The sequence below is a fragment of the Hypanus sabinus genome, chromosome 8, assembly GCF_030144855.1.
Source record: "Hypanus sabinus isolate sHypSab1 chromosome 8, sHypSab1.hap1, whole genome shotgun sequence".
NCBI lineage: Eukaryota > Metazoa > Chordata > Chondrichthyes > Myliobatiformes > Dasyatidae > Hypanus > Hypanus sabinus.
The window spans coordinates 20,618,124-20,637,129 of NC_082713.1; the positions used below are offsets into that span (position 1 = coordinate 20,618,124).

The following is a 19,006-nucleotide window of genomic DNA, read 5'->3' on the forward strand; positions in this document are numbered from 1 at the left end:
CTGAACAGGAGGAGGACAAGAATACTAATGAGGAGATTTACTATTCTGAAGGATTTAAACTAGTCAGGGGAATGAGACCTAAAGTAGTAGTGTATCTGATAGACAAGTAGAGGCAAATATAAATGTTGAAGTGAACAAGTTCAATATGTAGGACAGAGAACAAGTAAGGTCCGATGATTAAACCACATCTATTTTAATCCAAGAAGCCTGACAGCTAAGATGTGTGAGCTTAGAAAATGGATATCATAGTTATAAAAAGAAATATGGTTGAAGGAGGAGCAGTTTTGATAGCTAGTTCAATGTTTCAGGGTGAAATTTTACAGGCATAATTGAGATAGAGGTAAGAGGAGGGGGAATTGCTTTTTGATTGGGAGACCATCAAGATAAACCTAAAGAAGATATTCTTGGGACATCATCCTCTGAAGCTATATAGGCAGAACTCAGAAATAAGTAGCGAATAAGTAGGGAACTGAGAAATAAGTCGGATTGGAGGAGGAAGAATCCTGGAAAATAGTCTCAGTGTGCAGAGAGGTTTATGCAATCAATAGGAAACCTCCCCCTGCCCCCACCCCTGGGTAGGGAGCTTAAAACTAGAGAGCAGTGAGAAGGGAAAGATTTGAAAGATCAAATCTCCCCCCCTTGTGGAGGGTACTAGACATATGGAACAAGCTGCCAGAAGAAGAACTAGAAGCAGGTACAATTAGAATGTTTTAAAGATATCTAGACACAAATATTTTAGAAAATATTAGAGGGAAATAGTACAAATATAGATAAGCAACTTGGTCAACATGGAAGAGTTGGGCCAAAAGGCCCATTTCTGTGCTGTATCTTCACAGGTTTTGGTTAACACTGAAGAGCTGACCCTTTTGTATGGAGAAATGCAATTAACTAAAACAAAAAACAATCTTTCAGCTACAACAAATCATTCATTTGTGCTATGCTGTTAGATTAGTGATGCCAAATCTGTTTTCCTAATATCACATTGATATATATTTTTTATTAGATTTTACAATGGAAAAAACCCAATAAAGTTTGTACAGTGCAAAACAAAGGTATCGATGTACAGTTCATAACAGTTTTAAAAAAAAGCACCCATAGTAGAATCATATATAGTTAGTTACCACCCTTCCATTACCCAACTCCAAGCCAACCTTACAATATATATAAAAGTTAATCAAGACTTTTATCTCCATACAGCTGTATTTATAAAAAGAAGGTATATTGCCTACTATCTGGACTATAATATGTTTACACATCAAAAACCATAGATCTTAACTGAAAGAAGCTGGAAGTAAGGGATTTATTTGCAGAAGAAAAAAAAAGGATGGGCCTTTAATCTAAGCAGGAATTAAAAAATATTCAAGGAAAGGTCCCCACACCCTTTGGAACTTTATGTCCGAATTAAGAAGTGAATAATGAATCTTTTCAAGGTCTAAGCAGGACATAATGTCTTTGAGCCATTGAGCATCAGTGGGTGGGACAGCATTTCTCCACCTAAGGAGGACTGTGCATCTGGCCAAAAGAGAGGCAATAGACAGTGCACGATGTTTAGTTGGACTCAAATGTGTATCAGCCTCCTCCCAAGGTGCCGAAAAGAGCAATCAGAGGATTAGGTTCCAAATAGTAATATAGTATATGGGATAAAACATTGATATTTTTGAGGCTGTTGAAATGCATCATTTCTCATAGCAAATTAAGACAGGACCACCTTTTAAGGTGTATGCAGAATTTTAGTGAGTAATGTTCCCCACCCTCAGAGGTCAAGAAGATATGATTCTGCAGCCTGTTCTTTATAACAAAGCAAGAAAGTCCACTTTGCTATTATCATTGAGGTGGCCAGCAGGATGGAGACCTACAATACACTGCAGATGCTGGGGTCAAAGCCACACATACAAACAAGCTGGAGGAACTCAGTAGGTTGGGCAGCATCCGTGGAAACGAGCAGTCAATGGAGACCCAAGGTGTTTTTTTAAAAACTTAAATTATTTAAGAATGGACCAAAAAATTTTAAGATTTCAATCGTGGGCAATTCTGCAATTTTTAAAAATTGTTTTAAAAGAGAATAGCAAAGCATGTGCTGTGCACTTGCAATTTTCCAGGATTTTTTTTAATAAGCACTGCTCGCAGTTGAAAACGTGATGATGAACTGTCCCTTAATTCCTTCTAAAATTTCAATTAAACTATTTTGATTTAGAAAGTAACAACTGTACATTAGTTTACGCTATAAATAAAAGTTACTAAATACTAACCACACGAGTCACCTTGATTACTATACCAAGAGAAGCTAAGGAGTTCATGTTAAATTGTAAGAGAAATATTAATTTTGGAGAACAATTTTGATGTATATGCTCATCAAATAAACCTGAGGAATTTTCACAATGGACTTTTGAGTATAATGTCATTCCTGCAGACTGACATGATTTAAATTTATATAATAGATTCTATTTTCATGTAAACTGATAAACTTATCTATTTATTTTCCTAAAGATTACTGAAGTTCCTGTTTCTTTGAGGGACATTTCAATGTACTATCAAAGTGAAACAATTAAGACATGGAAAGAAAATTTTACACTTGCACAATGTATCCATATCTCTGTTAAAAAAGAATTGTAGATAATAAATTAAAAACAGCCTACCACATAGAACTTTTCATAACCTGAAGAAACTTGTGAAATGCTATGCAGTGAAGCAGAGGAAAATTAGCTGCCGTATTTAATGGGCTTACTGCAAAAGGCATTGCTTAAGAATTTCAAAGAAAGCCACCCTCCCTGTAATTGGTGCATATTAAACAACAAATACTTCATTTTAATCAGTTTAACATTTTAACAGCGAAGATTATCATGAAAATAGATCAGCAATTTTAAAAAAGTAGTAAGTCCACAGAATTTCCCAGAACAATCACATCAAATCATATCTGCAGACATTTTGCAGACATTAAAAACTTTGTTTTTAAACACAACTAGTTAAAATTCTAATCTACAGTATTCAAAGATACTTGTTGCTAAATTTGTTTTTTTGGTCTTCCCCTCAAACTGTATGAAGAACTCATTAAAGTTATTAAAATTAAGGATACAACAATTATACTCTTATCAAAACAAATAATTAGCAATAGTGCTAATTTTCATCCTTTTAAAAAGCATTCAATTTAACTTAATTAAATAAAAATAGAGATTGAGTTGTTGTATAAGCCCGTCGGTAAAGCCCACCATTAGCTACTCATTTTATCATATCGAACTGGAACTGATGCAAAAGAAATATGCAGTTTTCCGAAGTCATCAACAGGAAACAAGATTCCGGCACCCATGGAAGTTGCAACAAACTTAAAATTCTAGTTGATCAAATCATACAAAATAAGTTTGGAATTAAGCAGATGTGAATCATGTTTCTTATTCAGAAGGAGGAAGACTTCTACCACCAACATTTTTTTAGGATTTGATTGAAAAATCAATCAAATTGAATCAAGTTGGCAACCCTACCAGAAATATGTTCACTTACTCATTAAATACCAAGTCTGGTGCAAAGTAGAGCATTCTGGCATTCACAATTCTATAGGACCTCCATCCCATTGCGAAGACCATAACTGCCATCCACGAATACTGTATGAGACTCATTTGGTCATCCACATGTAAATTGCGAAAACCTGCAGACAAGGAGCAGTTGTGCTGAAATAATGTTACAGTATGCAATGATCAGTACACAGCTTGGCAAAGAACAGAGCTTCTTAGCACTAAGGGCAAATTATTAATGGTGCAAATGCATAAACTGTTATGATGCTTTTTGCGCTGATCATGGTGTGCAATTTTACCAATTCTTGGAGTTAAATTACAGTACCTGCATTCTTTCAGGTTGAATTTATTTCCTTCCCCCATTCCATTGTAAGTAGGTAAATCTTAATAACACTGTGTAAACTTGTAAGCCATTTTCTGAGCAACTTAAATATCATAGTGATCGAAGGGAGATCACCGCTGGAAAATAAAAATTATTTAGCATTTCTGCAATCTATGTTGTGTCCCCAATAATTTTAAATGGATAAAATATACTCCCTTGCTACTTTGCTGGGCGATTTCCATATTGCTGCAACCTAAATATTTTTTGCGACTGCTAAAGTATTTAATTTGTGTAGTGGGCTACTAAATTCTCAGTGAATTTTTACATTGCATAAAAAACAAATAGCTTGCTCAATATATCTGACCTTACACGGAATGGATGCTGCTGCAGAGCTTGCAATGTAAAGAAATAAACTCTTGACTGAAATGCAACTATCTGAACATAACTTTGCCACATACAGAAACACAGTCGGGGATATCAAGTGACAGGCAAAATTTATATGCTTTACGTTGAGTGACCTAGTTTGATAATAGTACAGTTGCACCTAATGATTGAGAGATTTAATAGGGAAGCATTAACTCTTGAAGACTTTTAGAAGACACTTGATATTCCTATGAAGTACATATTCCCACTAAACTCAGGCCTTATACACTGGACTTCTAGATCTGCAATGGAACTGTCCACAGTTTCAACAACTTGTCTACTGAAGTACAATCAAAAATCAAAGACACATTATTCAGTAGAGACAACACTTCATCAAATAGTTAACGACTAATAAGAGTGAGAGGAAATAATTCTGAACACTTACAGGATTCCCAAATTACTTTAAACCTCAAGAGTTAACAAATGAAGCCTTGATGGCATTCAGGCAACTGGTGGACAATGCAGTGCCCATAATAAGCAAAAACAGTTTAAAGCATTTCTATGGGCTTTGTGACCACAGGATTCTGTAGCTAAACACAAGAAAAAACTTCAATTTGTAAGTATGTACATTACTATCATTCTTATTTGAAAGTTAATGAAAAGTCCAAGACAGCAGCAGAACAGGTCATCCTATGCAGATACAGTAAATGATACCAAATGCCAACTATAGATACAAGCTGAAAGCAGGTTTCCCACGCAATCCGAAGGTAGAGCATTCCTATGAAACTGTCATAAAGTGAAGAAGCAATTACATTAATTTATATGGGAAAGATTTTTGAGCATTCCCAGGCCCCAAAAAACCTACTAAATCAAAGCAAATAACACACAAAACCTAAAATAACACTAATATATAGTAAAAGCACGAATGATATGATAAATTTACACCCTATATAAAGTAGAAATATTGTAGGTACAGCATAGTTTCACTTATCAAACTCCGGAAGGCAGCGAGCCAAAATCGATTTGGAGAAGAAAAAATCGGCACGTGCACACGTACACGTATGCGCAAACAACTGCCCGCACAAGGTTTCACGGTCATTGTAGTCTTTCTTGGAGTGAACAGACGTATAAAGCGGGTGTCTTTTTCTTGTAAAAGCAAAAATCCTCTTTGGTTAGCGAAAACAGGTACTATTGTAAGTCTTTCATAACAGCGAATTGCCGTAAAGCGAACATTCGAAAAGCGGGGACCACCTGTACATCAAAAAACACAAACTGGTGCCTGAAACCAATATTTCACATGGACAGATTAATTAATCATAAACAACTTTACAATTTTCAATCCTTTCAGTTTTATAGTACAACCACCAAAGTCTATGATTTCATGTATAAAGGAATTTTGTGTGACCATAGTGTCACTGCCAAATCAGAGCAAGAGAATAATATGCCAAGAGTGACATTACCAACAATATGCAACAGAAGAATGGTGCTAACTTCCAAGTAATACCATAACTAAACTTAAGTGATAAATAATATTTGCAATCAAGGAGTCCTTTTAGATTGAGAAAGTACTTTGACAGTTGCGTTACACCGAACCCAGACAAACAACTCAGTTCTGAAGGCACAGTTTCAATTAGTGTCACAAGCTATATGCTTCCATTTCCTGATTGCTCATGGCATTGTGTCCATTCCATGACAATAAACTGACTTTCCTTAATATATTATGGCCCATTCTACATATGTTTTGTTGAGTATTCATAAATTTTTTTTGCAAAAGGTTCAGGATTTTTTGTTATGAAAAACGTAACTTCTTATAGATACAGGTACAATGAATCCTGGCTTCCATGGAGAATCCTGCGTTTCCTCCGGGCACTTGAGTATTCTCCCACATGCCGAAGGCGTTCATGTTGGTAAGTTAAACAGTTAATATAAATTGCCCCAGGTTAGTGCGTGGTAGAATTTGGGAGAGAATGACAATAAAATGAGATGAATGTAGGACTAATGTAAATGTGGCTGTCAGTCAGCACAGGCATGATAGGCCAAAGGGCTCATCTCTGTGCTGCATCTCTCTGACTGTATAACTTGGGAGTCAAATTAGCATTCTAACTAAACGTTTGTACCTATGAACTAGTTAGACCAATGATATTAGGAGCTTGAAAGTAAAAAAAAACTGCTGTTTAAGATTAAGACTGGAACACCTTCTCTAGTTCATACTCAACATCCAACCAGTGGAAGTAGCCATTGTCCTCCTATTTACTTCTGTTGCCACTTTCAGAGAGCAAGAAGCTAGCACTCCTGATGGTAAAGCTATTTATATTTCTCTTGTATTTGATGACTTCACTTATCTGGATTAAACATCATCTGTCATTTCTCTGCCCACACTTGCAACTGGTCTAGAAACTTCTCAGACAACAGCACATTTCTGCCCTGACACTTGAATTTCTGCCATACTGCTAGTGTCTTCCATAGTGAAGACGGGTGCAAAATACTTACATTTGTCTGCCATTTCTTTGTCCCCCATTACTACCTCTCCAGCATCATTTTCCAGTGGTCCAATATCCACTCTGCTTCTCTTACTCTTTATATATTTGACAAACTTTTGGAATCAGCAGGAGCTCAAGAAATACAACTATGAAAACAGGTTGAGTGAACTCAGCCTATTCTCCTTGGAGTGATGGAGGATGAGAGGTGACCTGATAGAGGTGAATAAGATGATGAGAGGCATTGATCATGTGGTCAGTCAGAGGCTTTTTCCCAGGGCTGAAATGGCTGCCACAAGAGGGCTCAGGTTTAAGGTGCTTGGGAGTAGGTACAGAGGAGATGTCAGGGGTAGCTTTTATACACAGAGAGTGGTGAGTGCCTGGAATGGGCTGCTAGCAATGGTGGTGGAGGTAGATAAGATGGGGTCTTTTAAGAGACTTTTGGATAGGTACATGGAGCTTAGAAAAGTAGACTACTATAGGTAAACCTAGCAATTTCTAAGGTAGGGACGTGTGTGGCAAAACATTGTGGGCTGAAGGGCCTGTATTATGCTGTGAGGTTTCTAATGTTAACTACCTAGGCTTACCCATAACCCTCTATGTTTCTAAGCTCCATGTACCTATCCGGGAGCCTCAAAAAAGACCCTATCATTTCTGCCTCCACCACCGCCACCGGCAATCCATTCCATGCAATCTCTACTCTCTGCGTTTAAAAAAACACGTTCCCCTGACATCTCCTCTGTACCTACTTCCAAAGCACCTTAAAACTATGCCCTCTCGTGCTAGCCATTTCAGCCCTGGGAAAAAGCCTCTGACTATCCACGTGATCAATGCATCTTATTATCTTATACACCTCTATCAGGTCACCTCTCATCCTGTCGCTCCAAGGAGAAAAGGCCAACCTATACTCATAAGGCATGCTCCCCAATCCAGGCAACATCCTTGTAAACCTCTTCTGCACCCTTTCTATGTTTTCCACATTCTTCCTGTAGTGAGGTGACCAGAACTGAGCACAGTACTCCAAGTGGGGTCTGACCAGGGTCCTATATAGCTGCAACATTACCTCTCAGCTCCTAAGTTCAATTCCACGATTGATGGAAGGCCAGTACACTGTATGCCTTCTTAACCACAGAGTCAACCTGCGCAGCTGCTTTGAGCGTCCTATGGACTCAGACGCCAAAATCCCTCTGATCCTCCACACTGCCAAGAGTCTTACCATTAATACTATATTCTGCCATCATATTTGACCTACCAAAATGAACCACCTCACACTTATCTGGGTTGAACTCCGTCTGTCACTTCTCAGCCCAGTTTTGCAACCTATCAATGTCCCACTGCAACTTCTAACAGCCCTCCACACTATCCACAACACCCCCAACCTTTGTGTCATCAGCAAACTTACTAACCCATCCCTCCACTTCCTCATCCAGGTTATTTATAAAAATCACGAAGAATAAGGGTCCCAGAACAGATCCCTGAGGCACACCATTGGTCCCCAGCCTCTGTGCAGAATATGACCCATCTACAACCACTCTTTTGCCTTCTGTGGGCAATCCAGTTCTGGATCCACAAAGCAATGACCTCTTGGGTCCCATGTCTCCTTACTTTCTCAATAAGCTTTGTATGGGGTACCTTGTCAAATGCCTTGCTGAAATCCACATACACTACATCTACAGCTCTACTTTCATCAATGTGTTTTGTCACAAACTCAAAAAATTCAATCAGGCTTGTAAGGCACATCCTGCCTTTAACAAAGCCATGCTGTCTATTCCTAATCATATTATGCCTCTCCAAATGTTCATAAATCCTGCCTCTCAGGATCTTCTCCATCAACTTCCCAACCACTGATGTAAGACACACTGGCCTATAATTTCCTGGATATCCCTACTCCCTTCCTTGAATAAGAGAACAACATCCGCAAGCCTCAGAGGCTCAGCGATCTCCTCCCTTGCTTTCCACAGTAGCCCGGGGTAGATCCTGCCTGGTCCTGGTGACTTATCCAACTTGATGCTTTCCAAAAGCTCCAGCATATCCTCTTCCTTAATATCTACATGCTCAAGATTTTCAGTCCACTGCAAGTTATCCCTACAGTCACCAAGATCCTTTTCCATAGTGAATAATGAAGCAAAGTATTCATTAAGTACCTCTGCCATCTCCTCCAGTTCCATACACACTTTTCCACTGTCACACTTGATTGGTCCTATTCTCTCATGTCTTATCCTCCTGCTCTTCACTTAATTATAGAATGCCTTTTCCTTAATCCTGTTCACCAAAGACTTCTCATGACCCCTTCTGGCTCTCCTAGTTTCATTCTTAAGCAACTTCCTGCTAGCCTTATGTAGATCTCTATCATTATCCAGTTTTTTTGAACCTTTTGTAAGCTCTTCTTCTTGACTAGATTTACAACAGCCTTTGTACACCACAGTTCCTGTACCCTACCATCCTTTCCGTTTCATTGGAACATATCTACGCAGAACCCTGCGCTAATATCCCCTGAACATTTGCCACATTTCTTCTGTACGTTTCTCTGAGAACATCTGTTTCCCATTTATGCTTCCAAGTTCCTGCCTGACAGCCTCTTATTTTCCCTTTCTCCAAATAAATGTTTCCCTAACTTGTTCCTACCTCTCTAATGCTATGGTAAAGGAGATAGTGATAACAATTCTATCTCCAAAATGCTCTCCCACTGAGAGACCTGACACCTGACTAGGTTCATTTCCCAATACCAGATCAAGTACAGCCTCTCCTCTTGTAGGCTTATCTACATATTGTGTCAAGAAACCTTCATGAAGACACCTAACTAACTCCACACCATCTAAACCCCTCATTTTAGGGAGATGCCAATCAATATCAGGGAAATTAATATCTCCCACCATGACAACCCTGTTATTATTACTCCTTTCCAGAAACTGTCTCCCTATCCGCTCCTTGATGTCTTTGTTACTATTGGGTGGTCTATAAAAAACACCCAGTAGAGTTATTGACCCCTTTTTATTCCTAACTTCCACCCACAGAGACACCGTAGACAACCCCTCCATGACTTCCTCCTTTTCTGCAGCCGTGACACAATCTCTGATAGACAGTGCCACGCCCCACTTCTTTTGCTTCCCTCCCTGTACAGCCTGTTAAGCCCAGATCCATTGATGCCTATAGGGGTTAGCCTGTCTCCATTCCTCATGTTGTCCACAACCAGTTCCTTTGTATTTGCGACACTGAGGGAAAGGTTGTTTCTTGACACCGCTGTGTCAGGTTGATGACTTCTTCTCTGTAGGCTGCCTCATTATTATTTGAGATTAGGGCAATCAGTGTAGTGTTGTCAGCAAATTGAATTAGCAGATTGAGCTGTGAATGGCAATACAGTCATGAGTATACAGAGAGTAAAGGAGGGGGATTAGTACACAACAGCTGAGGGACACCTGTGTTGAGAGGCAGAGGTGAGGGAGTCTACTCTTACCACTTGCCAGAGATCTGACAAGTAGTCCAGGATCCAGCTACACAAGGTAGGGTGAAGGCCGAGGTCTCTGAAATTCTTGTTGAGCCTGGAGGGAATTATGGTGTTGAATGCTGAACTGTTGTCCAAGAACAGCGTTCTCACATAAGAATTCTTCTTCTCCAGATGTGTAAGGACAGTGTATAGAGCTGTGGCTGTTGCACTGTAGTATTAAGAAGTTAGCATCTTGTAGGCCACTCGTGACCTTGGCTATTTTTTGTAAGGGTGATAGCAGCTATAAGCTTGAGAAAAAGAGTATAAATGCACAAATGCTTTCCCATAAGATAAGCTGAGCGGGTGACAGCGTCCTTGGTATATGATCTGCGCTTAACTTCAGTTTTGCTTAGGGTAACTTATATTATTGCCTGATTAATTGCTGTGAGAAACCTAACGTGCCTTGTACTCCTTAGGCACCTGAAAGATAAGCATAAAAAAGGAGTGGCTATTTCCAAGGACAGGAGGGTTTGGATGGTAAGCCTGTGCCTGTCTGCATCCAGACATAGTAGCAATTAAAACTATTATATGAACAATTTATGACTGATAAAGTTAACAATACTCATCTGTACAGAAACTAAGGGGGGTGAACCCACATTTATCTGTGTGCATGACTACGTGATATAAAAATATCTGTATTTGCTTCAGGAGAGAGAGTGCTTAAGGAGGGTTCTCTCGAGTAACTTGCTAATAAAGAGTTAAAGTTATTTTCACCGTAGTATGTGGTGTCTTTGCATCAGGTAGATCGAAAGAAGTTTACAACAGCATCATTTGTCAATCAGTTGTGTCGGTAGGAAAATTGTAGGGGGTCCAGTGTGGGTGGCAGCATGCTGCAGATATAATCCTTGACCAGCCACTCAAAGCATTTGCTTTTTATTGAGGTGAGTGTGACAGGATGCCAGTCATTCAGACATGGTACCGTGGTCTTTTTAGGTACAGGGACAATGGTGGATGTTTTGAAGCAGAAGGGCACTCTACACTGGGAAAGGAGAGATTAAAAATGTCTGTAAACACACCTGCCCTGGGATGCCAACAGGTCCCATGGCCTTGCAACTCTCCAACCGTTGGAAACGTATGCGTACTTTGGCCTTGGAGATAACCAAGCTGCCAGCTGCATCATCTGCAGGTCTCCTCAGGGGCTCAGTACTGGTAACATTGAATCAAGCGTAAAAAAGACTTAGCTCATCTGGGAAAGAGGCCTCGATGTTGGAAACTCAACTGCTTTTAGCTTTGAAGTCTGCGATGGTGTGCAGACCCTGCCATAAGCTGCGTGTGTTGTTGGTGGAAAGTTGAGTCTGAATCTTGTCTCTGTATTATTATTATGCTGCCTTGATGACTTTGTGCTGATCATAGTTGTATCCCATGAATGATGAAGGACAAGGCGCCATATGCCTTATTAACCACAGTCAACCTGTTTTGAGTGTCATATGGATTCAGACCCCAAGATCCCACTGATCCTCCACACTGCTAAGAGTCTTACCGTTAATGCTATATTCTGCCATTATATTTGATGAACCACCAATTATCTGGGTTGAACTCCATCTACCACTTCTCAGCCCAGTTTTGCAACTTATCAATGTCCCACTGCAACCTCTGACAGCCCTCTACACTATCCACAACACCCCCAACCTCTGTGTCATCAGCAAACTTACTAACCCATCCCTCCACTTCCTCATCCAGGTTATTTATAAAAATCACAAAGAGTAAGGGTCCCAGAACAGATCCCTGAGGCACACCATTGGTCACCGGCCTCCGTGCAAAATATGACTCGTCTACAATCACACTTTGCCTTCTGTGGGCAAGCCAGTGCTGGATCCACAAAGCAATGACCTCTTGGATCCCATGCCTCCTTACCTTCTCAATAAGCTTTGCATGGGTACCTTGTCAAATGCCTTGCTGAAATCCATATACACTACATCTACTACTCTTCCTTCATCAATGTGCTTAGTCATATCCTCAAAAAATTCAATCAGGCTTGTAAAGCATGATCTGCCCTTGACAAAGCCATGTTGACTATCCCTAATCATAACATACCTCTCGAAATGTTCATAAATCCTGTCTCTCAGGATCTTCTCCATCAACTTACCAACCACTGAAGAAAGACTCACTGGTCTATAATTTCCTGAACTATCGTTACTCCCTTTCTTGAATAATGGAACAACATCCGCAACCTCACCTGTTCCCACTGATGATGCAAAGATCATTGCTAGAGGCTCAGCAATCTCCTCCCTCGCCTCTCACGGTAGCCTGGGGTACATCTCATCCGGTCCCGGCGACTTATCCAACCTGATGCTTTCCAGCACATCCTCTTTCTTAATATCTACATGTTCAAGCTTTTCAGTCTGCTGCAAGTCATCACTACATGCTAAGGTAAGGACATGTTTGGCACAGCTTTGTGGGCTGAAGGGCCTGAATTGCACTGTAGGCTTTCTATGCTTCTATATCACAATGCTCCAAGAGTAACAGCTAATCGCTTAGAAACACATCTTCCTTTGACAATTTCTATCCGTTTTCTTTGACAACAACATATACTATCTGTAAAAAGCAGTGTGGTTATGTTAGAACAATGAATGAAGGAAAACAATGGAGCAAGGGCTAAAACAATTTGCAGAACAAATTTTTTTCTCAGTAAGACTTCCACCTCTGAAAGACAAAATCTTACTATGAATATGTAACTGGGAGAAGTTCACTAGAATGCGCATGATATATTGAAGAACTCCATAATAATTCAGCTGAAAGGTTAGTTTTTGAGGCATTCTTCAGCTGACCAGTTTATAATTTGCATAAAAATTTGGTGCAAGTTTTGTGTTTGCATTGAAGGAAAAAAACTGCTTCAAGGTTATCAATAGCATCTACTACACCCATAATAAATTAGAATTACAGTTTGTTATAAAGAAAGAACACAATGGATTGAATTTGTAAACCAATTAACAGTTTTACTATCACCTAGAAGCAGCAAATAATGCCGATAAATTTGGTGCATCAATTAAAGCTTTATGTGCTTAAAAATTCATAATCACATTTAGCATGACTTGCACCTTTCCATCTGTGTGCAGTTCTCTATTGTTGGTAGTCTAAAGACTTAACGAGATAAGGCTACAACAGAGCATCCCTTACTGAAGTCTGTAACTCAACTTCTATGATGAACATTATGTCTAAATTCGTTTGTATTTAGTCTCTACTTTTTATTGCTTGTGAATTATTTTGGTGACACAGCTGTCTCCAAAACATCTGTTTTAAGATGTATGAAAGGGCACAGACTATAGAATATTCCTTTGATCTGTTTTGCAGGAATATAAATTCTGAAATTATTGTGTCACTGGAATTGTCATTTCTGGATACCCAAGGGAGATGGCACCAGTGAACCAGTGTGGTGTGTGGCCAAGTGGTTAAGGCTTTGAGCTGGCGATCTGGAGGTTGTTATTTCGAGCCTCAGCTGAGGCAGCATGAGTGTGCTTGAGCAAGGCACTTAACCATACACTGCTCCTGCACGTTTATAGCCCAGTGGCGGCAGCTGGTGCAGTATGGACAAGACAAGAGACCAAAACTGATGTCCTTCAGACAGCTCATGAAATTACTTCTTTTTACTACTACTACTTCTTTCAAACATGATTCTGCTACTATTAGAACCTGAGTTTTACATTTTGAGAGTGTGTTTTCCAGCCAATTGAGCGATCTTTTGTTTTGCTATCTCTAAGAGAGTCCAGTGAGATTTAGAGCGGAGAGTGCAGCCTGCAAGTCAAGAACCTTGGAAACAGGGTACAAGCCCATGCTCAACTCGATTTCTCTCCGATTAAAGCCTCAAGCAAGATTGAAATCAACAAGGACGAGTTTGGAAGGTGAATGGGTGTTCAGTAACATCTGCCTGCATTTGATTGGTCTCGCTCTTGATCACTGCTGGCTGAAGAGGTGCCTGCATCTTTCTCTCCCCCTCTCACTCAAAAGGTGTTGGAGTTCTGGATCTTGAGCAAAGTTTAATCCATGCAGTTTGTGAATTAGCATCTGTAGTTCATGTTATGATGTGGTTTTGATTTCTGATTACTCCTTTATTAATTGCTGTTTTGTGAGATTTTGATTGGGGTGGGCTGGCTCTAGCCTGCAGTCAATGAATGACACAGCGCTAAGTCAAAATTAATTGAACTAAACTGAATATTCCTAGACTGTTTCAATTACTTTGTGGTTTAATGTTTTATATTGTGTTTTTTGCTCATTTTTTGTCATTTGTGTGATTTGTCCTTTCTTTTGCGTGTTTTATACCGCATACATACTTTGATAATAAATGCACTTTGAATTTTTGAATCTTTATTTCTTTCATTGGCAAGCTATTATGCTCACTGCGCTCGTTTTACTTTCAAAATTGTGTTCCTGCAGATTCTTTCAAAAATGATATCCACCGTCATAATGATTCAATACCTGCTTCACTCGTTGTCTAAATAAACCAAATATATACCTTTTATGGTATTGTGGCGACCCATTTCCTGGCACATCCGAACCGGCTCACAATTAGATAGCCTACGAGGGTTTGCGAGCACAGAGCTTTGGAGCCTCTGCGCCACGGGGGGCAGGTTGAGGGAGGCTTAAAAGTGAGGCTGAGGATTTTGAATAAAGTTTTTCCTTTGACTGCAGTTACTGACTCCGTGTCGTAATTTTAGCGCTGCATGTAGCACACCGCTACAATTGGTGACCCCGATGGTCCAAACGATTTTTGGACCAGAAATGACCGACGCCGCCTCTGTTCATGCGGTTTCGTTGAAACTGCCGGGTTTCTGGACACAGTGACCGAACCTATGGTTCCAGCAAGCCGAAGCCCAATTCCACGTTTGTCAGATCACCTCAGAAGATATCCGCTACTACTACGTGGTGAGCTCCCTCGACCAGGACACAGCGGCCCAGGTCGCGGAGTTCGTACAGTCACCCCCGGCAGACGGCAAGTACACGGAATTCAAAGCCCTGCTCCTCAGGACTTTGGAACTCTCACGGCGCGAGCGGGCTGCCTGTTTACTGCACCTGGATGGTTTGGGCGACAGACCTCCTTTGGCTTTAATGAATGAGATGTTGTCTCTGGCTGGAGGACACAAGCCCTCCCTCATGTTTGAGCAGGCATTCCTGGAGCAGCTGCCCGAGGACATACGCCTGCTGCTGTCTGACACGGATTTCAGTGACCCCCGGAAGGTGGCAGCCCGGGCGGACTTGCTGTGGAACGCCAAAAAGGTGAGCGGGGCGTCCATCGCACAGATCTCCCAGCCACGCTCCCAGCAGCAAACCAGTCCAGGCCTGGCCGCAGAGCCCACCAACCCCCAGCCCAATGAACACTGGTGCTTCTACCACCAGCAGTGGGGCGCAGAAGCCCGCCGTTGTCGCCCGCCCTGCAAGTTCCCGGGAAATGCCAGGGCCAGCCGCCGCTGATGGCTATGGCGGCTGGCCATCGGGATAGCCTCCTGTATGTGTGGGACAGAAGGTCGGGAAGCAGGTTTTTGGTTGACACTGGTGCCGAGATCAGCGTTTTACCCCTGACGAGTTACGACACCCGCAGCAGGGCACCGGGGCCCCCCCTGAGGGCTGTGAACGGCAGCACAGTAAGGACCTATGGCACCTGTCAGGTGCAGCTACAGTTCGGCTCCAGCCAGTTCACATGGGACTTTACACTGGCCACCGTAGCCCAACCATTTCTGGGTGCGGAGTTTTTGCGGGCTCACAGCCTACTGGTCGACCTGCCCAGGAAGAGACTGGTACACGCCGAGACCTTTCAGACGTTCTCCCTGGGTGCAGCCCAGTTGCCAGCCCTTCACCTCTGCTCCATCACGCTGTCTGACAACGACTTCACCAGGGTCCTGGCGGATTTCCCATCGGTTCTGGCACCGCAGTTCACAGCGGCCATACCCCGACACGGCGTACAGCACCACATCCCGACCCAGGGACCACCCCTCCACGCCCGTGCTCGGCGGCTTCCCCCGGACAAGCTCCGACTGGCGAAGGAGGAGTTCCAGAGGATGGAGTAATTGGGGATCATCCGGCGGTCCGACAGCCCATGGGCCTCCCCCCTGAACATGGTGCCCAAAGCGACGGGAGGCTGGAGTCCGTGCGGCAACTACCGCAGGCTGAATGAGGCTACCATACCGGACCGCTACCCTGTGCTGCACATTCAGGACTTTGCAGCAAACCTGCATGGCGCACGGATCTTCTCCAAGGTAGACCTCGTCCGAGGGTACCATCAAATCCCGATGCATCCTGACGACGTCCCCAAAACGGCTCTCATCACCCCGTTTGGCCTGAAGAATGCCGCATAGACGTTCCAGCGGTTAATGGACGCGGTGGGACGGACCTGGACTTCGCGTTCATCTATTTGGACGACATCCTCATAGCCAGCAGCAGTCGTCAGGAGCATCTGTCCTACCTCCGTCAACTCTGCGCCCGACTGAGTGAGTACAGTCTTACAATCAACCCCGCCAAATGCCAGTTCGGACTCGATACCATTGACTTCCTGGGCCACAGGATTACTAAAGACGGGGCAACCCCTCTGCCCGCTAAGGTGGATGTGGTCCGCCACTTTCCCCAACCCACCAAGATCAAAGGCCTTCAGGAATTCGTAGGTATGGTCAATTTCTACCACCGCTTCCTCCCTTCAGCTGCCCGGATCATGCGCCCCCTGTTTGCCCTGATGTCGGGTCCGAGCAAGGACATTACCTGGGACGAGGAGTCCGCCGCCGCTTTCGTTCAAACGAAGGAAGCTTTGGCGAACGCCGCAATGCTAGTACATCCCAGAATGGACGCCCCTACCGCCCTCACAGTGGACGCATCTAACACGGCAGTCGGTGGGGTGCTGGAGCAACTCATCGCAGGTCGCTAGCAACCCCTGGCGTTTTTCAGCAAACACCTGCGGCCACCCGAGCTCAAGTACAGTGCTTTCGACTGGGAACTGTTGGCGCTCTACCTGGCAGTCCGGCATTTCAGGTACTTCCTAGAAGGTCGGCCCTTCACCGCGTTCACGGACCACAAACCGCTTACCTTTGCGTTTACGAAAGCGTCTGACCCCTGGTCGTCCCGCCAGCAACGCCACCTGTCCTACATCTCTGAATACACGACGGATGTTTGGCACGTCTCGGGTAAGGACAATGTCGTGGCGGATGCGCTCTCTCGCCCTACCGTTCATGCCCTTTCCCAAGGGGTAGACTTTGAGGCACTGGCAGAGGCACAGCAGGCAGATGAGGAGATTCCGAGTTACAGAACCGCAGTCTCCGGTTTGCAGCTCCAGGACCTCCCCGTAGGCCCGGGTGAGAGGACCCTACTCTGTGATGTCGCCACCGGCCTGCCCCGTCCCGACGTCCCGACAGCCTGGCGGTGTCGTGTTTTCGACTCCATTCATAACTTGGCGCATCCCTCCATCCGGACGACTGTCCGGATGGTTTCCAGCAGGTTCGTTTGGCACGGACTCCGCAAACAGGTCAGTGAATGGGCCAAAACGTGCATGCACTGCCAGACGGCCAAGGTGCAGCGGCACACCAAAGCCCCACCGCAGCAGTTCCATCCTGCCCACCGGTGTTTCGACCACATTCATGTGGATATTGTGGGCCCCCTGCCAGTGTTGCGCGGAGCGCGGCACCTCCTGACTATCGTGGACCGGTTCACAAGATGACCAGAGGCGGTCCCGCTCACCAACACCACCTCCGAATCTTGCGCCCGAGCCCTGATCACCACCTGGATATCTCGCTTTGGTGTACCGGCCCACATTACCTCTGACAGAGGCGCCCAGTTTACCTCCAGCCTGTGGTCAGCTATGGCCAGCCTTTTGGGGACTCAGCTGCACCACACAACTGCCTACCACCCACAGTCGAACGGGCTAGTGGAGCGTTTCCACCGTCACCTGAAGTCGGCCCTCATGGCCCGCCTGCGAGGAGCCAACTGGGCGGACGAGCTTCCCTGGGTCCTACTTGGCATCCAAACAGCACCCAAGGACGACCTGCACGCCTCGTTGGCCGAGTTGGTATACGGCGCGCCCCTGGTCGTCCCCGGGGAGTTCCTACCAGCCCCACGGGGGCAAGAGGAAGATCCCGCAAGCAGTCCTGGGCAGACTACGCGAGAAGCTCGGTACCCTGGCCCCCATACCCACTTCACAGCACGGACGGAACCCGACCTGCGTACCCAAAGACCTGCAGAACTATAAGTTTGTGTTTGTACGAAGGGGCGGGCATCAGCCACTGCTGCAGCGGCCATACGAGGGGCCGTTTATGGTGCTCCGGAACAACGGGTCCACGTTCGTGCTGGACGTTGGGGGGAAAGAGGAGGTTTTCACGGTGGACCGACTCAAACCGGCCCATGTGGACCTGGCGCAACCGGCTGAGTTTCTGGCACCTCGGCGCAGAGGCTGACCTCCCAAGCAGGTTCCGGCCCAGACTGTGGACATTGGGGGGTGTATCGCCGGTTCTGGGGGGGGGGGGGTATGTGGCGACCCATTTCCTGGCACATCCGAACCGGCTCACAATTAGATAGCCTACGGGGGTTTGCGAGCACAGAGCTTTGGAGCCTCTGTGCCACGGGGGGCAGGTTGAGGGAGGCTTAAAAGTGAGGCTGAGGATTTCGAATAAAGTTTTTCCTTTGACTGCAGTTACCGACTCCGTGTCATAATTTTAGCGCTGCATGTAGCACACCGCTACAGTATGGCACTTAAAAGGTCAGCACTGCAAATATATGACAATGAAAGAATGCTCTCCGTGCACTCTTCAAGCTCAGAATCAGATTGATTATCACCTACATAATTTATCTGTCGAGAAATTTAACTTAGCAGCCGCAGTTCAATGCAATACATAATATAGAAGAAAAAATAATAAGCAAATCAATAACAGTACACATCTATTGA

At 43.8% G+C, this 19,006-nt stretch overlaps 1 protein-coding gene across 4 annotated transcripts in view; it reads right to left on the bottom strand.

Moving 5' to 3' along the window:
* The window catches only part of ar (androgen receptor), a 190,067-nt gene that overhangs the window by 38,212 nt on the left and 132,849 nt on the right, over positions 1-19,006 (bottom strand). For 3 of the 4 annotated variants that reach the window (XM_059976808.1, XM_059976807.1, XM_059976810.1), the window contains one exon: positions 3,496-3,640. The exons of the other annotated variant lie outside the window; for it this stretch is intronic. In XM_059976808.1, the coding sequence (XP_059832791.1) occupies positions 3,496-3,640 (145 nt within the window). The remainder of the gene's footprint in view (positions 1-3,495; positions 3,641-19,006) is intronic. 4 annotated transcript variants of the gene reach the window in all.